General features: G+C 47.4%; 1 protein-coding gene across 1 annotated transcript in view; it reads right to left on the bottom strand.

Moving 5' to 3' along the window:
• Positions 1-18,698, bottom strand: part of LOC307189593 (NUT family member 2G-like) — a gene marked incomplete at both ends in the record, with an annotated part of 30,756 nt that extends 12,058 nt beyond the window's left edge. The window contains 9 exon segments of the mRNA XM_079927771.1: positions 13,293-13,698; positions 13,700-14,133; positions 14,460-14,702; positions 15,115-15,410; positions 15,863-15,986; positions 15,990-16,035; positions 17,082-17,197; positions 17,201-17,210; positions 18,172-18,698. Coding sequence (XP_079783897.1) covers positions 13,293-13,698; positions 13,700-14,133; positions 14,460-14,702; positions 15,115-15,410; positions 15,863-15,986; positions 15,990-16,035; positions 17,082-17,197; positions 17,201-17,210; positions 18,172-18,698 — 2,202 coding nt within the window.
• Between the last annotated feature and the right edge of the window lie 496 nt (positions 18,699-19,194).

Here is a 19,194-nt window from a genome sequence, read left to right as displayed (position 1 = left end):
CATACAAGGGAACTCCCATAAGGTTAACAGCTGATTTCTCAGCAGAATCTCAACAAGCGAGAAGGGAATGGCATGACATATATTAAGTGACGAAAGGAAAGAACCTACAACCAAGATTACTTTACCTGACAAGGATCTCATTCAGATGCAATGGAGAAATCAAAAGCTTTACAGACAAGAAAAAGCTAAGAGAATTCAGCACCACCAAACCAGCTCTACAGCAAATGCTAAAGGAACTTCTCTAAGTGGGAAACACAAGAGAAGAAAAGGGCCTACAAAGACAAACCAAAAACAATTAAGAAAATGGTAATAGGAACATACATATCAATAATTACCCTAAATGTGATGGGATTAAATGCTCCAACCAAAAGATACAGGATTGCTGAATGGATCCAAAAACAAGACCCATATATATGTTGTCTACAAGACACCCACTTCAGACCTAGGGACACATACAAACTGAAAGTGAGGGGATAGAATAAGATATTCCATGCAAATGAAAATCAGAAGAACGCTAGAGTAGCAATACTCACATCAGATAAAATAGACTTTAAAAAAAGAATGTTACAAGAGACAAGGAAGGACACTACATAATGATAAAGGGATCAATCCAAGAAGAAGAAATAACAGTTATACATATATATGCACCCAACACAGGAGGACCTCAATGCATAAGGCAACAGATAAGAGCTCTAAAACAAGAAATCGACACTAACAAAATAATAGTGGGGGATTTTAACACCTCACTTACACCAATGGACAGATCATCCAAAATGAAAATAAATAAGGAAACAGAAGCTTTAAATGACAATAGACCGGATAGATTTAATTGATATTTATAGGACATTCCATCCAAAAACAACAGAATACACTTTCTTCTCAAGGGTGCATGGAACATTCCCCAGGATAGATCACATCTTGGGTCACAAATCAAGCCTCAGTAAATTTAAGAAAATTGAAATCATATCAAGCATCTTCTCTGACCACAACGCTATGTGATTAGAAATGAATTACATGGAAAAAAACGTAAAAAACACAAACACATGGAGGCTAAGCAATACGTTATTAAATAACCAAGAGATCACTGAAGAAATCAAAGAAGAAATCAAAAACTACCCAGGGACAAATGACAGTGAAAACACGATGATCCAAAACCTATGGGATGCAGCAAAAGCAGTTCTAAGAGGGAAGTTTATAGCTATACAAGCCTACCTTAACAAACAAGAAAAATCTCAAATAAACAATCTAACCTTACACCTAAAGGAACTAGAGAAAGAAGAACAAACAAAACCCAGAGTTACCAGAAGGAAAGAAATCATAAAGGTCAAAGCAGAAATAAATGATAGAGAAACAAGAAAACAATAGCACAGATAAATAAAACTAAAAGCTGGTACTCTGAGAAGATAAACAAAATTGATAAACCATTAGCCAGACTCATCAAGAAAAAGAAGGAGAGAACTCAAATCAATAAAATTAGAAATGAAAAAGGAGAAGTTACAACAGAAACCGCAGAAATACAAATCATCCTAAGAGACTACGACAAGCAACTGTATGCCAGTAAAATGGACAAGCCAGAAGAAATGGACAAATTGTTAGAAAGGTATAACCTCCAAGGGTGAACCAGGAAGAAATAGAAAATATGAACAGATGAGTCACAAGTAATGAAATTGAAACTGTGATTAAAAATCTTCCAACAAACAAAAGTCCAGGACCAGATGGCTTCACAGGTGAATGCTATCAAACATTTAGAGAAGAGTTAACATCCAACCTTCTCAAACTCTTCCAAAAATTTGCAGAGGAAGGAACACTCCTAACCTCATTCTATGAGGCCACCGTCACCCTGATACCAAAACCAGGCAAAGATACTACAAAAAAAGAAAATTACAGACCAATATCACTGATGAATATAGATGCCAAAATCCTCAACGAAATACTAGCAAACAGAATCCAACACCACATTAAAAGGATCATACACCATGATCAAGTGGGATTTATCCCAGGGATGCAAGGATTCCTCAATATATGCAAATCAATCAATGTGATACACCGTATTAACAAATTGAAGAATAAAATCCATATGATCATCTCAATAGATTCAGAGAAAGCTTTTGACAAAATTCAACACCGATTTATGATAAAAAATATCCAGAAAATGGGAATAGAGGGAACATACCTCAACATAATAAAGGCCATATACGAGAAACCCACTGCAAACATCATTCTCAATGGTGAAAACCTGAAAGCATTTCCTCTAAGATCAGGAACAAGGCAGGGATGTCCACTCTCACCACTATTATTCAACACAGTTTTGGAAGTCCTAGCCACGGCAATCAGAGAAGAAAAAGAAATAAAAGGAATAGAAATTGGAAAAGAAGAAGTAAAACTGTCATTGTTTGCAGATGGCATGATACTATACATAGAGACTCCTAAAGATGCCACCAGAAAACTATTAGAACTCATCAATGAATTTGGTAAAGTTTCAGGATACAAAATTAATGCACAGACATCTCTTGCATTCCTATACACTAATGATGAAAAAATCTGAAGGAGAAATTAAGGAAACACTCCCATTTACCATTGCAACAAAAAGAATAAACTACCTAGGAATAAACCTACCTAAGGAGACAAAAGACCTGTATGCAGAAAAGTATAAGACACTGATGAAAGAAATTACAGATGATACCAACAGATGGAGAGATATACCATGGTCTTGGATTGGAAGAATCGATACTGTGAAAATGACTATAACACCCAAAGCAATCTACAGATGCAATGCAATCCCTATCAATTTACCAATGGCATTTTTTACAGAACTAGAACAAAAAACTTAAAATGTGTATGGAGACACAAAAGACCACGAACAGACAAAGCAGTCTGCAGGGAAAAAAACGGAGCTGGAGGAATCAGACTCCCTGACTTCAGTCTATACTACAAAGCTACAGTAATCAAGACAATATGGTACCAGCACAAAAACAGAAACATAGATCAATGGAACAAGATAGAAAGCCCAGAGATAAACCCATGCACCTATAGTCAACTAATCTATGACAAAGGAGGCAAGGATATACAACAGAGAAAAGACAGTCTCTTCAATAAGTGGTGCTGGGAAAACTGGAGAGCTACATGTAAAAGAATGAAATTAGAACACTCCCTTACACCATACACAAAAATAAACTCTAAATGTATTAGAGACCTAAATGTAAGACCGGACACTATAAAACTCTTGGAGGAAAACATAGGAAGAACACACTTTGACATAAATCACAGCAAGATCTTTTTTGATCCACCTCTTAGAGTAATGGAAATAAAAACAAAAATAAACAAATGGGACCTAATGAAACTTCAAAGCTTTTTCACCACAAAGGAAACCATAAACAAGATGAAAAGACAACCCTCAGAATGGGAGAAAATATTTGCAAATGAATCAACGGACAAAAGATTAATCTCCAAAATATATAAACAGCTCATGCAGCTCAATATTAAAAGAACAAACAACCCAATCCAAAAATGGGCAGATGACCTAAATAGACATTTCTCCAAAGAAGACATACAGATGGGCAAGAAGCACATGAAAAGCTGCTCAACGTCACTAATTATTAGAGAAATGCAAATCAAAACTACAATGAGGTATCACCTCACACCAGTTAGAATGGGCATCATCAGAAAATCTACAAACAACAAATGCTGGAGAGGGTGTGGAGAAAAGGGAACCCTCTTGCACAGTTGGTGGGAATGTAAATTGATACAGCCACTATGGAGAACAGTATGAAGGTTCCTTAAAAAACTAAAAATAGAATTACCATATGATCCAGCAATCCCACTCCTGGGCATATACCCAGAGAAAACCATAAGTCATATAGACACATGCAGCCCAATGTTCATTGCAGCACTGTTTACATTAGCCAGGTCATGGAAGCAACCTAAATGCCCATCTACAGACGAATGGATAAAGAACATGTGGTACATATATACATATGGTACATATATACATAAAAAGGAGCGATATTGGGTCATTTGTTGAGACATGGTTGGATCTAGAGACTGTCATACAGGGTAAGTAAGTCAAAAAGAGAAAAACAATTATCGTATATTAAACGCATATATGTGGAGCCTAGAAAAATGGTACAGATGAACCGGTTTGCAGGGCAGAAATTGAGACACAGATGTAGAGAACAAATGTATGGACACCAAGGGGCAAAAGCGGCGGGGGGGGTGGGGGTGGGAGTGTGATGAATTGGGCGATTGGGATTGACATGTGTACACTGATGTGTATTAAGTTGATGACTAATAAGAATCTGCTGTATAAAAACATAAAATAAAATTCAAAAAGAACCCCATGGATTATTTAGAAGTGTGCATCTTAATCTCCAGACATTTGGAGGCTCTCTACTTCTCACTCTCATTTTTATACAATTTAAAAGTTAGACTTTGGACACAGTGGAATAAAATGCAATTATGTTTGTTTAGTTACTTTATAGAGGTCCTTCAAATATCACTGAAGTTTTGAAATATTAATTTTACATAGTAGTTCTCAGTCTTTTGCACATGTAACCATAAGTGAATTCCCAAAAAATATGTAACCCTGGCTGCTGGAGTCATGTTTATCAGGGGAAGTTCACAGACACAGGAATAGTGGGGAGTTTGTGGGTCCCCCCTGCACACTTTTTTCTGGACCAGCACACAGGTATCCAGTAGGTATCCAGGGTCCAGGAGAGGGACCCAAACTTTGGGCTCTGGTGCTTTATGTGTCCATGAAGTCTTGAGGAAGGCTGGCCTTCCTCCTACAGCGAGGCAGTCTTGAACAAGTTAGCCCTGTCCTCTCACTACTTCAACAGCCATAATTTTCATTACTCCCTCTTGGTCTCCAACCCCACTCAGACAAAAGCATAGTTTCTCATGGGGTTGCCAACCTTTTATTTTTCAAACATTATCAACATCATTTCATAAAAGGAAGAACATTCGAACCCCAATTAACTAAGAAGCACATATTGCAGAATAAGCTCGTTTGCCCTAAAACAAGACCCTTAGGTATTTCCATGGGCCATCCTTGATTTCTCCATTATGCTGCTGAGTAGTGCAAAGTTGGTGCTCAGGAACACCTTGGATGATGGTGTGCTATCAACAGCTGCTGTGAAAGAAAGAAGCTGGCACCCTCGGTGGCTATATGGGCAGAGGAGTTGAGGAGACAGTAGGTGAGGCTCTGTGCTGTCAGTGAGGGCTGTCCTCTGCCCGTACCCCTTTTAATCCCTTTGTATCCCTACCACCTGAGGAATGAAGGCAGTGATGAATTATTGGCAGAGTTGCCCTGTCTGATAAGAGGGTCACCTGCAAGCCAGAGGGCCCAAATCCTCCCTGGAACACATCACTCCCTACCCACCACTTAACAATTCCCTTCAAACAAAGGTGCAAATTTGTAATAGCTGTACCGTTAAGATATGCAGTCTATGATTCAGAAAACTGTGACTCCTTTCAATTTTCCTTTCGGAAAATTGTGCCCTGTTCTTGGAGAAACATGGCATTTTGTAGGGAGAACCCAGGCCAGGTGGCCAAACTCTCTGTCAAGTCTGTTTCTTCAGCCAATACTTTGATTTCAAGTGAGGGTGTTGGAGATGAGTGCACCTTCACCATGATAGCCTTTCCCTGGTATCACTGGCCAAGGTTCCTTTTGGTGTATATTACATACAAAAGGTTGCCCAGCACCTGCCTTGCTGCTGCTCCTGGGATTAGGCACCTCCTTTGCACACTCTGTGGATGGTGGTCCTTTCTCTGATTCTGTGAATGTGTCAGTTAAACTATTATTTCTTGAGGCCTGTAAACTATTATTTCTTGATGTCTGTGCAAGTTTCAATTCTGCAATTTCTATTTCATTCTTCTTACGGATTGAAAAACACTAGTGAAATTCCTCATCTTACAATCTATGCTCCTTAACATTAACCCTAGTCTTCTTAAAGTCCTTGGTCTTGCTCTCTCAAAGGCTTCCTCGGGCTTGATTCCAGTGGGCTGGTGACGTGGACACCACTGAGCTTGACAACATGTCATACTCCACCCAAGCCTGGAGATCTCCTGTGTCTGGGGGAAAAGGCAGGGGCCGTGAGACAGGAGACAAGAATGGAGGTAAATTCAGGGGTAAAGCCCAGGGAAGAGTCCATATGTCAGTTGCAGGTCAGCTATGTGCCCTCTGTCCGAGAAGACGCCCCTCAGTGTGGGATGACCAGCTCCTCTCAGAGAGAGTGAGGCTCCTGGGCCTGGCTTCTCATGTGATACTGGGCAGATCCTATGCACAGAGGCTGTGGCCTGCAGGGGTCATCTATCAGCACCTCTGCAGGGGTGAGGGGCCAAAGGGGGCCATAGGCAACCTCTTCCAGGAGAAGTCACCTGTCCTGCGGCTGGGGCATCTGTCCCTCAGACCCACACCATCTACCTTTCTACCTGGGTTCCAAGCCCAGCAAGGCACAATCCTGACTTCCCCAGTGTAGGATTTCCCCAGTGTGTGACAAGCCAGGCTGTGGCCACCTACTCCGAGGGTATAGGTCAGCAGGGCAAAGCCTGTCACTGCTCCCTGGTGAGGCAACTACAACAGAAAGGTGAGTTTTTGAGAGCAAGGGTCAGGTGTCAGGGAGGAGAGGCAGAAACCCAGAAGGGACCCATCGCCTGAGGCCACATCCTTGTCCACCTCTGTGGGGTCAGTCAGCCTCCAGTGTCTGCTCTGAGGTCACAAGACCCCACAGTACTGGCCATCACAACCACCTGCCTCAGAACAAAACAAGAGGGCACGAGAGCAGGAGGCCCATATGAAAAGTGTGGTCCGTTGAGGAGGTGCTCCCTGGGCCAAGTGACAAGACATGGCTGCTCATGGCACAGCTGCCCCCAGACTCAGCATTAATGTCTGGGCTGTGAGCCCATTGATTCTGGGAAGGGGACCAGCACAAGGTGAACAGATGCTCCATACTTTGAGTCAGGCAAGCCAGGAGCCAAGCACTGACAATCAGCCTGCGTTACACCCTCATGTTTCACAGGGCAGGAGCCTGGCGGCGGGGGCGGGGGGGGGGGGGCCTGCCCTGAGGTCACAGCAGAGAAGGTTTGCTGCTGGAGGGCCATACACAGGACAGCTGTATAGAATGTGATCAAAGTCTCTCTGGTGCTTCATGCCATTCAAAACCAGGGGCTCTTAAACAGCCCGAGGGTAAGATACCGCCAAATCCTTGCTGAAATTTCTGAGCCCATCCTCAGATCCCAAATTTTGCACAGATTGCCAAAAGTTCCATGGACTTCTGATCAAGAACCTGATTCATCTGGACTGCTCAGTGCACAGCAAGATTGCCAGGATAGGGCCTAGGGATCTTGCCCACACAACCGTCCCTGACATTTGCTCCTGGAGAACCACCTGCCCAGCTACCGACATCTCCTCCTTCCCTCTAATCAGGCTAAATGCAACTGGGAGAAAGGCAACACAAAAGGAGGCAAATGTGGAAAAATAAACCCGACAGTGCTGTCTCCCCCAGCCAAGACTAAAAGTCGATGAGTCTACCCACTGCACTCACCTGAAAACCCCCACACATCACCAGGAGCACAGAGAGCACACAGGCCATCAGATACACCTGACCTCAATTTCCTCCTGAGAGAGCACTCAGGGGCCTCCCTGGGATTTGGAGGTGTCAACAATTCACTGCATTGTGGCTTATGCCACAGAGCAATTTTGAACAAAGATTATAGTACCAGTAAACTTTAAGCACTGCTTTAAGTCCAATCACTTTACGTTTAAAGAGAGAGGAATTGGGCCTTCCCTGGTGGTGCAGTGGTTGGGAATCCACCTGCCAATGCAGGGGACATGGGTTTGATCCCTGGTCTGGGAAGATCCTACATGCCACCGAGCAACTAAGCTCCACAATTACTGAGCCTGTGCTCTAAAGCCCATGAACTACGACTACTGAGCCCGTGTACCACGACTACTGATGCCCGTGCGCCCTGAGCCCCTGCTCCGCAACAAGAGAAGCCACCATAATGAGAAGCCTGCTCACCGCAACTAGAGAAAGCCTGCGCACAGCAACGAAGACCCAACGCACCTAAAAACAAATAAATAAATTAATGAATTTAAAAAAAGAGAGAGGAATGGAATATTTTAAACAGAGACATATGAGCCCTTTAAAGGGCAAAAAAATGTTGCTTGCAGCTTTTCAAATGGGAAAGGAAACAAAAAATGACTGGGTTTGCTGTTTTCCTTGAATTTGTCTAGTACTAGCACTAGATAATATTGATGATCTTCATGCTTGATCACAAACAACATGATGCTGTAATATTCAAACTGTTGGTGAAACTTTTTTAATCTCATGATTTACTCTGGAACAATTGTGTTGACATAGGTACTGATGGTGCAAAAGCAAAGGTGGCAGAAGTGCTGGCACCTTAACCCAAATCAAGGAGTGGCACCAAACTGTACTACTTGGGCTTCTATTCACTATCATATACTTGTATTAACAGTGCCAGTTCCAGTTAAGAATGTTCTGTCTTCAACAGTAAAAATGATTTATGTTAGTAAATCTTGACCATTGAAATTGAATATTTTATAGTATATGATGAAATTCAACATACAAACATCACACATCTGTGTATCAAAGTGAATGGGAAAAAGTTAGATCAGATACTGATAAAGAGGAAGTGGACGACATGGATAATAGATATGAAAAATTAGCTAAAATGTAGCACAGAAAAGAAACGGTCAGAAATTATGAATGAGAAGTTTATGGACCTAGAGTCTGCTGGTGGCTTGATTTTGGACTTTGCAGCCTCCAAAACTGTGAGAAATAAGCCTCTGTTGTTTAAGCCACCCAGTCTGTGGTAGTTTTTTATAGTCCCTTGAGCTAAGACATATTTTGGTACCAAGAAGTAGCAAACATCTAAATATGTGAAAGTGGCCTTGGAATTGGATAGTAGGTAAAGGCTGAAAGAGATTTGAAGTGCATGCTACAAAAAAGCTGAGATCACCATAAATGCCTTTCAGCCCTTACCTATTAAAAGTGATTCTGGCGATGGCTCAGAAAGAAAAGAGGCACACTGGAGAGAAAATCTCCATCTTTGTAGAGAATACAGAAATAATCATGAACAGATAGAAATATGGACGTTAAAGGCTATTCTGGTGAGGTCTCAAACAGAAATGAGGAACACGTTATTAGAAATTGGAGGAGAGGCAATTCTTATTATAAAGTGGCAAAGAACTCGACTGAACTCTGTTTTAGTGTTTTTTGGAAGGTAGACCTTGTGAGTGATTAAACTGAATATTCATCTGAGGAGATCTCTGAACAAAGTTTGGAAGAAGTAGCTTGGTTCCTCATCACCGCTCACAGTAAAACACATCAGGAGAGAGAGAAATTGAAGACCAAATTGTTAAGCAAAATGAAATCAGAACTTAGAGATTTAGAAACTTCTCAGCCTATCCATATTTGAAAGTGAGAAAACTTGTTCTGAAGAAAACTCGAAGGGTGTAGCAGGTGTGCTATTAATTTAATTAGTCATCTCAGCAGAGGCCAGGAATAGAGAAGGATTAAACCAGCAGGGACACTGCCAGTTTGAACTCGCAGGGGACAGAGAAAGCCAGGCAGAATGAGGGAAGGCTGTAAGAATTCTTGGGTTCTACAGAATGGGAGACTAGAGCAATTCGGCTGTGAATGTGTACTCCTCTTGAAGAAAAGGGAAGAAAGACCCCAAAGGTGATTCCGAGGTCATTGGGTCTGTCAATCCCACCACAGGCCCAGGGGGCCTCAGTTTAAAAATGTGATATTGTCGCCCTCACAGAGAGTCATGGTGTAGGTGGAGGCCCTACAGAGAGCTGCAGTGTGGGTGGCACCCTACAAAGCGGAAGGAGTGGGGCTGCCCCACTGAGCTGTGGGGATGATGTTTCCACCCCAGTGGGACTGGGGGGCAAAGCATCAAACCAAAGAGGATTACTCTTATACCTTAAGATCTAATGGGATTGGCCTTGCTAGGCTTTGGACTTGCTTAGAAACTGTCACCCCTTCCTTCTTTCCTATTTCTTCCTTTTCGAGTAGGGATGTCTATTATATGCCAGTCCCACTATCGTATTTGGAAACACTTAACTTGTCTTGGTCACAGATTTACAACTACAGAGGAATTTTGCCTCAGGATGAATACTACCTCCAGTCTCACCCATATATGATTTAGATGGTGTTTAGCTCAGACTTTGGACTTTAAATTTTACAGTTGATGTTGGAATGAGTTAAGGCTTTTGAGGCTGTTGGGATAGAATGAATGTATTTTGTATACAATAAGGAAATGAATTTTGGGTACCAGGGGCAGAATGCTATGGACGTATATCCCCCCCACCAATTCTTATGTTGAAGCCCTAACCTTCAATGTATTTGGGGATAGGGCCTTTGGGAGGTAATTAGGTCATGGGAATGGAGCTTTCATAATGGGTGTAGTGCCCTTAGAAGAAAAGACACAAGAGAGATCCCTCTTTCTCTCTGCCACGTGAGGACACAGTAAGACAACCATCTGAAAAGTAGGAAGAGAGCTCTCACCAGGAGCTGAATATGGCACCTTGATCTTGGCCTTCCAACCTTCAGAACTGTTAAGAAATTACATCTGTTTTTCAAGCCACCAGGTCTATGGCATTTTGTTATAGCCGTCCAAGCTGATGAAGACATAGAGAATATATATAAGATGGTCTAATATACATATATCCAGGGTTCTAGAAGTAGAGACAGGAGAGAATGAGTAGAAGTAACATTTGAAAAAGATAATATTATGTTCTGGATGAGATGAAGAATGTGTATTATCAGTTAGTGAAGCAAAATAGATTACATGGAGGATAAATTTTTTTAACCTGAAACTAATCACGTGTCAAGAAACTGGAGAACACAAAAGAAAATCTTAAAAAAAACAATTAGCAAAGAAACTGATCACCCACCATGAAACAGTGTACTGATGGCATAATTTGAAAAAACAGTAACAAAAGCCATATTCGATGGAACAAATATTCAAAGTTCTGAAAGGAAAAACTTTTCCTCTGGAACTGATTACCCTGTCACATTATAATTTATAAAAGTTCACCAACAAGGGAACTGATAAATTATTTTTAATGTATGCATACAATGCAAAATTATAAATAATTAAAAAATTAAAGAACATCTAATATATCAATTTTTCTTAAAGTAAGAATGTTAAAAGAAGCCAAAGGCAATATGATTTACATGACACCATATATAACCAAAAATATTATTATTATACATAATTTTGATTATCTACAGCTGTGCTGAAAGCATAAACATTTTTATAAGATGGATATATACCAAGTTCTTGATGGTGGCTATCTTTCTCATTGTTGGTGAGAGTGTAAAATGGGACAATACTTATGGAAAACAATATGATGTTTCCTCAAAAAATTAAAAATATAACTACCATGTGATCCAGCAGTCCCACTTCTGGATTTGTATTCAAAAGAATTCAAAGCAGGATCTCAAATAGATATTTCCACACCCACATTCATCATAACATTATCCAAAATACCCAAGATGTAAAGAAACCCAAATGTCCATCAACAGATGAATGGATAATGGGGTCTATAAATACAGTGAAATATGTCCTTCCTTGAAATAAAAGGAAACCATGTCTCATGCTACAACATGGATAAACCTCTAAGACATTATGCTAAGTGAACTAATCCACTCATAAAAGGACATGTCATAGCCACTCACATGAAGTATCTAGAGTAGTTAAAATCATAGAAACATACAAAGGTGATTGTCAAGATCTCAGGGAGGAGGAGGGAGAATTAGGGAGTCTCTGCTGTCCCAACTCCGCCTGGGTCCTGGGGAAGGAATCAGAACTCAGAAGCAGGAGAAGAGGCTTTGGCTAGCAGGGAAGGGGGGGTGAGGCCCCGGGCGGGTTCACAAAGGATCAGAGCATCTGAGTGCATTAGGAGGAAGGAGCTTCAGAGGTGGGCCAGCACAGGCCATGACGGGGGCTGAGCAGACTGGGGGGGGGCAGTTCGGGGAGACAGCAGGGGTCTGCTCCCTGCCCCTCATTGTTTGCTCGTCTCACCCTTGTGAGCGGGTCATTTCCCCTGCTCTGATGATTCGAAGTCTCTGCCAGCACCCACAGGACAGTGACTGAGGCCTTCACACTCCTCTGCACGGATCCCAGCTCCCACCCAGATCTGGGGCCACAGACACCTCTCCCCAACCCCTGCTGCTCCTGTGAGCAAGCTGTTCTTGTGAAACGTGGTCATAGTTTGTTAGGAGGAACCGTTTTATATGGGAATACAAATCAGTGTTGATGCCAATACACACACATGTCCAGCCATGGGTGGAAAGGGACGGGACAGTAGTTCTGGGGTGTCTCTGCACACCCATAGGCCCCTGAGGCCAGTCTCCACAGCCACAGCCAGATGGGTCCTCCTCCCTCAGTTGAACGAGATGCTGCTGCAGAGAAATCCCACAAGTTCCACAAAGGGGCCCAACTGTCATTACCCTTATCCACACCTTTCACGGGTGCCCCATGAATTTCCCCGCACCCATTCCCCTTGTTGCATCCTCATTGGGATTAAGAGGTAGCTGTGTCCACCACTCTCCACATTGCAATAATCCCAGTGGGACTAGAGGATGCTCCCGCTACGACGAGGCAGACAGTCCTGTCCCCATGGCCAAGACTTTTCCTCTCTGGTCACTCCACCCACACAGGAAACCCTGGATGAGCGGAGGGTCATCCCAGCGCCGTCACCTGGCCACTTCAGGGAAGCAGAGAGAAGCTCCATAATGACAAGGGCTGTCTCCAGGCCCCATCCTAGAAACTGGTGAGTGTCCAGAGGGCTGAAAGGCACAAAAGCAGCTCTGCCTCCCCAGAAGGTTCTGGGATGCAGAAGATGGTACAGATGCCCCAGAAGGCCCCTAGCCAAGCAGGCTTTAGAGAAGGGGATGATGAGGGGGTCCCTGGGGAAAGTGAGAGCTGTGGGTTCCCAGGGCCAGCCTGAGGAGTCCTTGTCTATGTGGAGGAAAGGTTTGGCCACCTGTAGATCCAGAGCTCCTGTGACCGCCCTCATCCTTCCTTCCTCTCTGGATCAGCTCCCCTCTGTGGAGCAGCTCAACATGAACAAGATGACAGTGGCCTGAGAGCATTTCCCACCAAAACTATCTTTATTCACAATTTATATACATCACTCCAAAGGTCCTGCTCCCACCCACACCTGGCCACACCCACCTCTCCCACCTCCCTAACCTCCCACAATCCCGCTCCCTCCCCCCACCCTGGTGGTCCTGCCCTCCCTCCCTTCCCCCCACATCATCTAGGATCAGCACTGGGATGACAGGGAGCCCGTAGGCTCCCCTGGGAGCCACCCTGGAAGGCCGGCCCAGCTGTTCCCTACTGGCTGCAGTGCTGCTTCTCCTCTTCCTACTCTTCTCTGTGACACACGGGTCACGCTTTCTCTTTCTTGGCTGTGAGGGGAGAGCTGGCCCCAGAGCCAAGGCTGGCCTCCCAGACACCCGGAGGCCAGCCCCGGGGATGGGCAGCTTCTCAGCAGTGGCTGGGTGTCCAAACAGAGCCTGCTTCCTCGACTTGGGAGCGGCTGGTGGAGCTGGGCTGAGGCCTCTTCTCTGAGGGGAGGGGGCATGGGGAGCACTCTGGGCCCCCCAACCTCCAGGGGAGGCCAGGCCTGAGGCATGGGCAGGACTCTGGGACACCCAGCAGAGAGCCGAAGAGGAAGGCCAGGCTGGGGAGCTCCTCCTCGTCCTCACCGGACCCGTCCCTGGGCCCTCGGGCCTCCCGAACAGGAGAGGCCTCTCTGAGCATAGACGCATCCCTGGGTCCCCGTAGAGGGCCAGCGTGCCTTTGACCCTGGGGAGGGGATGGAGAGACCTCCTGACGTCCTCGAGAGGAAACAAAGTCTTTGGGCCTGCACAGGCCAGTGTCTCTTTGGATGAGCCTATGAGGAGCCTCAGAATCAGTCTCTGGTGGGCAGGCTTCATCACTGACCCCTAGATGGGGGTCTTGGTCGTGCCTCTGGGCACCTTGGCCAGCGTCGGACTCAGAAGGACTTGAGCCCATTCCGGGTGCACTGTGACTCGGGGCTGCCCGCACACCCTCATCCTCTTTCAAGGCCAGGAGTTGTTTCTGCATCAGCTGGTAGGAGGGAGGAGGACAGTGACGGACAGTGACTCCAGGACTCGAATCCAAATACAGACACTGTGTCATTCCTGCCATCCTCCTGCAACTTATTCCCAGCTTTGTGCCCTTCCCTCCCCTCCTGGCTCCCCATCCTCTCCTTCCTTTCACCCTGCACTGCACCCACCCCAGAACAGGCACTTCCCCATGCCAGACCTCCCAGGCAGGGGAGGGATGGACAGCACCAGGTGACCCTCCTGTTCTGGGGCCCTACCTCTCCCCTGTTCACTGGGGTCCCTCCGTGCCCTGGTCTTCCTGGGTGTCCCTTGTGTCCCCTGTTCTACCGGGGATCCCTCCCTCCTCTGGCCCCCCTGGGACATCTGGGTTCCCCTGTCCCCTGGATCACCTGGGGTCCCCCTCCTGTGGGGTCCCCTGGCTCCCTGAGTGTCCCTGTCCCTCCTCTGGCTCACTTCTTCGGGAGTGAGCCCTTCCTCCTGCTCCAGCTCCTCCACTAGGTCCAAGAGATCCAGCTGTGGGTCTGGGGAAAGCAATTCTGCCAGGAATCGAGGGTGAATGACTGCCTCCACCTCGGACAGAAAGAAGAGGCTGTGAGCATCCTTGGCCAGGAGTGGCCTGTGAGACAAGAAGACCCAGAGGGAAAGTGAAAAGCAGAGACCCACCCCACTCTCCTCCACAAGGCGGGGATGGTCAGCACACACACAAACACACACACACGCACATACACACACAAACATGCACATACACAGTCACACACAAAAGAGCACATATACAGAGGCACATACACAGACACACAAAGGCATACACACAAAGAGACACAAACATGTACACACATACATCTGCGTAAACCTCCCCTAACACCTGGTTCAGGAACAAGGAGCTGAGCTTAAGTCCCAACGGCCTGAGCAGAGCCCAGATCTTGGGTGCTGAGTGTTCCATGCCCTGGCATCTTGTAGACCCCAGGCTCCATGCCTATCCTACCTTGGTGACAAAGTCCTCCTGGGAACACAGCTTGTCAATGTAGCTCAAGAGGCCCGGGTCCGAGTAGGTGCCATCCTCTTCCTGCTTCAGCTCATTTCCGTCCTCTCCACCTTCTGCATCTGACTCGCCTGTGGCTGAGTGGACGGGCCCCACCAGCACCTCTGTGATGTCCATATACTCCCTCACAGCCTCAGGGGGAATCTCCTTGGGTGCCTTGGGCTCTGGGGGCCGCTGGGACCTGTGTGGCTTTGGGCGGGAGGGCTGGGCCCTGGGGCTGGACATCCTGGGAACACAGGCTGAGACAGAGCAGGAGGAAGGGAAGGAAGGTGAGGGACTCCCGGTCCACCTCCTGACCACCAAGCGCACGTTGGTGAGGGCATTGTTTGGGGGACATTGATGTGGGTGTGGGGGGGGTCAGGACCACCTGACACCTCATGCACTGTTGGAGAGGGGAGGTAAGGGGGCATCTAAGAGAGTCACAAGTAAGGAAGTGGGGAACCTCCAATTTTCTAGGGGTCTGCCCATCAAGCCCACTTCCTAGGCAGACTTTTTGTGGGGTCCTTTGACAGGGAGGTGTGAGAGGAGTTACAAAACTGACCAAGTCAATACCCCATAGTGACAAAGGGCAGCTGAGACCCCATGCCCCCACCTCCCGCCTCGGTGGCTGTTTTGGTTGAAAGACCAATGCCCCTGTCTTGAAGGAAAAGGATCCACGTGGGGACAGTAGCCAACCCTAGGCCCCTGTTACCTGTGCCTTCAACTCCAGTGGGAACCTGGGTGCCTGGCTGAAGGCCCACTTTCGGGGCTGGGGGCCCCCGAGGATCCAGCTTCGGTGGGGCTGGAGGAGGCAGGTGCTGCGCACACTGCATCCACTACAACTTCTGAATCTGCATCTCCTCCTTGGCCTCAAATTCCATGAACCTGGGGGGTGACGGAAGCATAGGCCACCCTGAGGAAAAGGCCTGGGTTCTGGAGCCCAACAAAGGCAGCCAAGAATGAGGGATTGGGAGAGGATGTGCCTTGAGGCTGTCAAGGCCCTGTGAGGTGCTGTCCACAGCAGAGAGCTGCTCCTGGAACTGATACAAGATCTGGGACCCTTCCTGCCTCATCAGCACTGGAGGCCATTCAACAGCATAGACCCAGGTCGCTTAATTGAACCAGGTCAACGGGACACGTGGCTGACCCAGGGGGCACCCTCTTCATGCCCCCCGACCCCATCCAGAACCACATGAAGGGCTGACAGCCAGAGGCTGGAACAGGCATGTGTTCCCTACAGGGGTCCTTGCCCGAATCCAGAACCCTGGGCTGGGACTGAGAGTCCTGGAACATAGACCTGGAGACAGGGCCCAGGAGAGGCTGGGCAACGTGGATGCTGAGCTCAGAGGAGAGGCCTTCCTTTCCTCTGAGAGGCGCTCGTTTGTTTGGTTTTGTTTCTTAAACCAAGGGGATTACCATGGAGCAAACACTGGAAGGGCCGTTGACCCTTGGGCTGATGACAGCTGGCTTTCCCAGCCTCTTCAGGGATGCCAGGGTACCCACTCAGGCCACTTTTCATGAGGAGAGGGGGTCCCAAATCTATGTCAGTGGCCGCCAGCCACCCACCACTAAAGAAGCAGCAGGCTGGCGGGTGGAGCTCTTTCCCCAGCCCAGCCCATATGGCCGGAGTTGGACCCCTACTGGACTCACAGCTTCACCCTGTGCCGTCCTGAGACCTTCATGTCAAGGCAAGGGTAGGTCAAAATCAGGGGAGGGCAGAGCTCCTGGTGGAGGAAGGACAGAAGACCCAAACTCTCAAGGTGAGGGAGGGGTTTCTGGAGGACAGTAGGACCTCTGGGCTGCGGGGCCCCTGTTCTGGGTGACAGCCCTCCTCCTTTGTCCTCTCTGATGAGCACCCCCATGGCCAGACCCTGCCCTCACCCACTCGCCTCAGCCTCCACGCAGCCCCTGGGCCCAGGACGCTGACTCACTTTTCCGCTATCTTGTAGTAGATCATCCGGTCAACGTTGCTTATGCGCTGCCATTCCTGCACGGCCCTGAACAGTCCCCACTCCAGCGTCATGGTGGGCTTCAGGCGGGCCAGGGATCAAAGCACTGGGCTGTAAGCCCTCGGGGTCAGTCTCCGTGCCCAGCCCAGCCCCCACCTGCCTGACCCCACTGGCCAATGTGGACCACACATCACTCAACGCAGCATGACTGAGCAACAGGAGGGTGAGAGGCAGGTATCTGCGAGGGCAAAGACAAGCCTTCCCGGCTACTGCTGTCACCGCCTCACACTCACTCGAGGATGACCATCCACTCCCAGGCTACAGCTGGGACACTGTGCCTTGGGGAGCTCTTTTCCTCTTCAAGGTTGCCTTTTCATAATAAAAATCACTATCATCAATAAGGTGTGGCATGTGCCAGGCCATCTATGAAGCTAACACTTCATAGATTAGCCCAAGGAGTTTTCTGCCCAGTCCTCTGAGTGAAGTGTGATTGTCCCCTTTTTACGAGGGACCGGAGGTTTAGGATGGAAATGCCTGCCAGGCTCACAACTCTAGTGGGAGAGAGCCCACACCCTTAGGAGAGCTCTACCATCACCCTGTTCCTAGTGGAATTCTCCACAACAACAAAGTCGAGGCGTGCATTAAGCGCTCTCCTGGGCCCCGCACTCCTCCCCCTCCTGCGAAGTGACCTCCCCTGGCCATGTACATCAAGTCCTGTACGAAAGGAGATCTCACCACAGGAGAGTGCGGCATTCACTCCTTGGCTCCTCACCTTACACCACGACCCTCTCTGACTGCAAGTCTTCAGTCCATATTACCATGAGAATCATGGAAGAGCAAGTTGGCTAGACTCTCAGGGTGGTGGGGTCAGTTGAGATGAGGCACATTTCAGTCATGATGTCATGGACTGGCAGGCTCACCCATATGACCGACAATGTGCCTTCTCATAGCATGGACATCGCCCTCAGACCTTGCTTCCAGTATCCCTAGAAATCTAACCTGCGAGTCCATCCCCAGGTCCTCTTTATCTAAAAGCTCCAATAAGCTCATGACCCCCTGAGCGTTCACTCACATGAGAAAGCAGGAAAGAGCTTCTGCATCAGGACTCTGGGGAAGGTGTCTCCAGGCCAGTGGTTTGAGGCGCTGCCAACGTCGGAAGTTACTGTACACGCTCTGGGGGTTAGAGCAGTCACCGTGCGAGGCGTAGGACTGGTTGGTGGCCAGGCTGCCCTGCCTGGAAGTGCCATGTGGCCAAGGCCCATAGTTCACTGGGCGAATGATAGGGGCCAGCTGGGCAGCTGGTGGTGGAGCTTGAGGAGGAAAGCCTGGGGTCCAGCCTCCCTTGCCAGCCTGAGTAACTCCAACAGCTGGAGCAGTCACAATGGTCTCCATCGCAGGAGTTGCTAAGAATATGGATGCAGGACATGCAGCACTCCCGCTGAGGGCCCCTGGAGTACTCCAGGTGAGGGGGCCTTGGGTAACGATAAAGGTCTGAGTCTGGGGGGCCTCCACTGGACTCCCTTGTGACCTGACTTGGACAGTGAGGTTGCAAGCCCCAGGGGCACTGGGTCCACGGCCACCATTAGCCACCAAAGGCATCGTGGGGAATCAATCTGTCATCCTTGCTGCCATCCTTTCTCCATAGCCAGGGCAATTCCTCTTGATCCACCTCCAATGACCCCTCCTCCCCAGTGCAGTCTCAGGTTTCTTCAGGCTCCCTAGTCTCCCCAGCTGAAATGTGCTTGTGTTCAGTGCTCTCTTCTCCCTCTACTTCAGTCCAACTATGTGCCCACAGTGAAGTGTCACATGTGAACCCGAAGGATGTGAGAGATGGCAGGGTCTCTGAAAACACACCCCCAACCTATAGGCTTACCTTCTTCTGAAGCCATCCTGCAGGCTTGGGCACGGACTACTGCTGCCTGGTAGCCTCAATGAGAAAAGTCAAGACCAGGACCCAGAGAGTGACCTGGTTCAGCAGTTGCTCAGGATCCAAGTAAAGGAGGGACAAGTTTGAATCTAAATAGTAGAATGTGGGCTGAAACTTTCTGCAGTGGGGGAGGGGCAGAGGGCACATGGGTCTGGGTGGGGTGGGGTG

The sequence above is a fragment of the Stenella coeruleoalba genome (genome assembly GCF_951394435.1).
Source record: "Stenella coeruleoalba genome assembly, chromosome: 7".
NCBI lineage: Eukaryota > Metazoa > Chordata > Mammalia > Artiodactyla > Delphinidae > Stenella > Stenella coeruleoalba.
The sequence above is the reverse complement of the archived record's forward strand: the minus strand, read 5'-3'. Positions and strand labels throughout refer to the sequence as shown.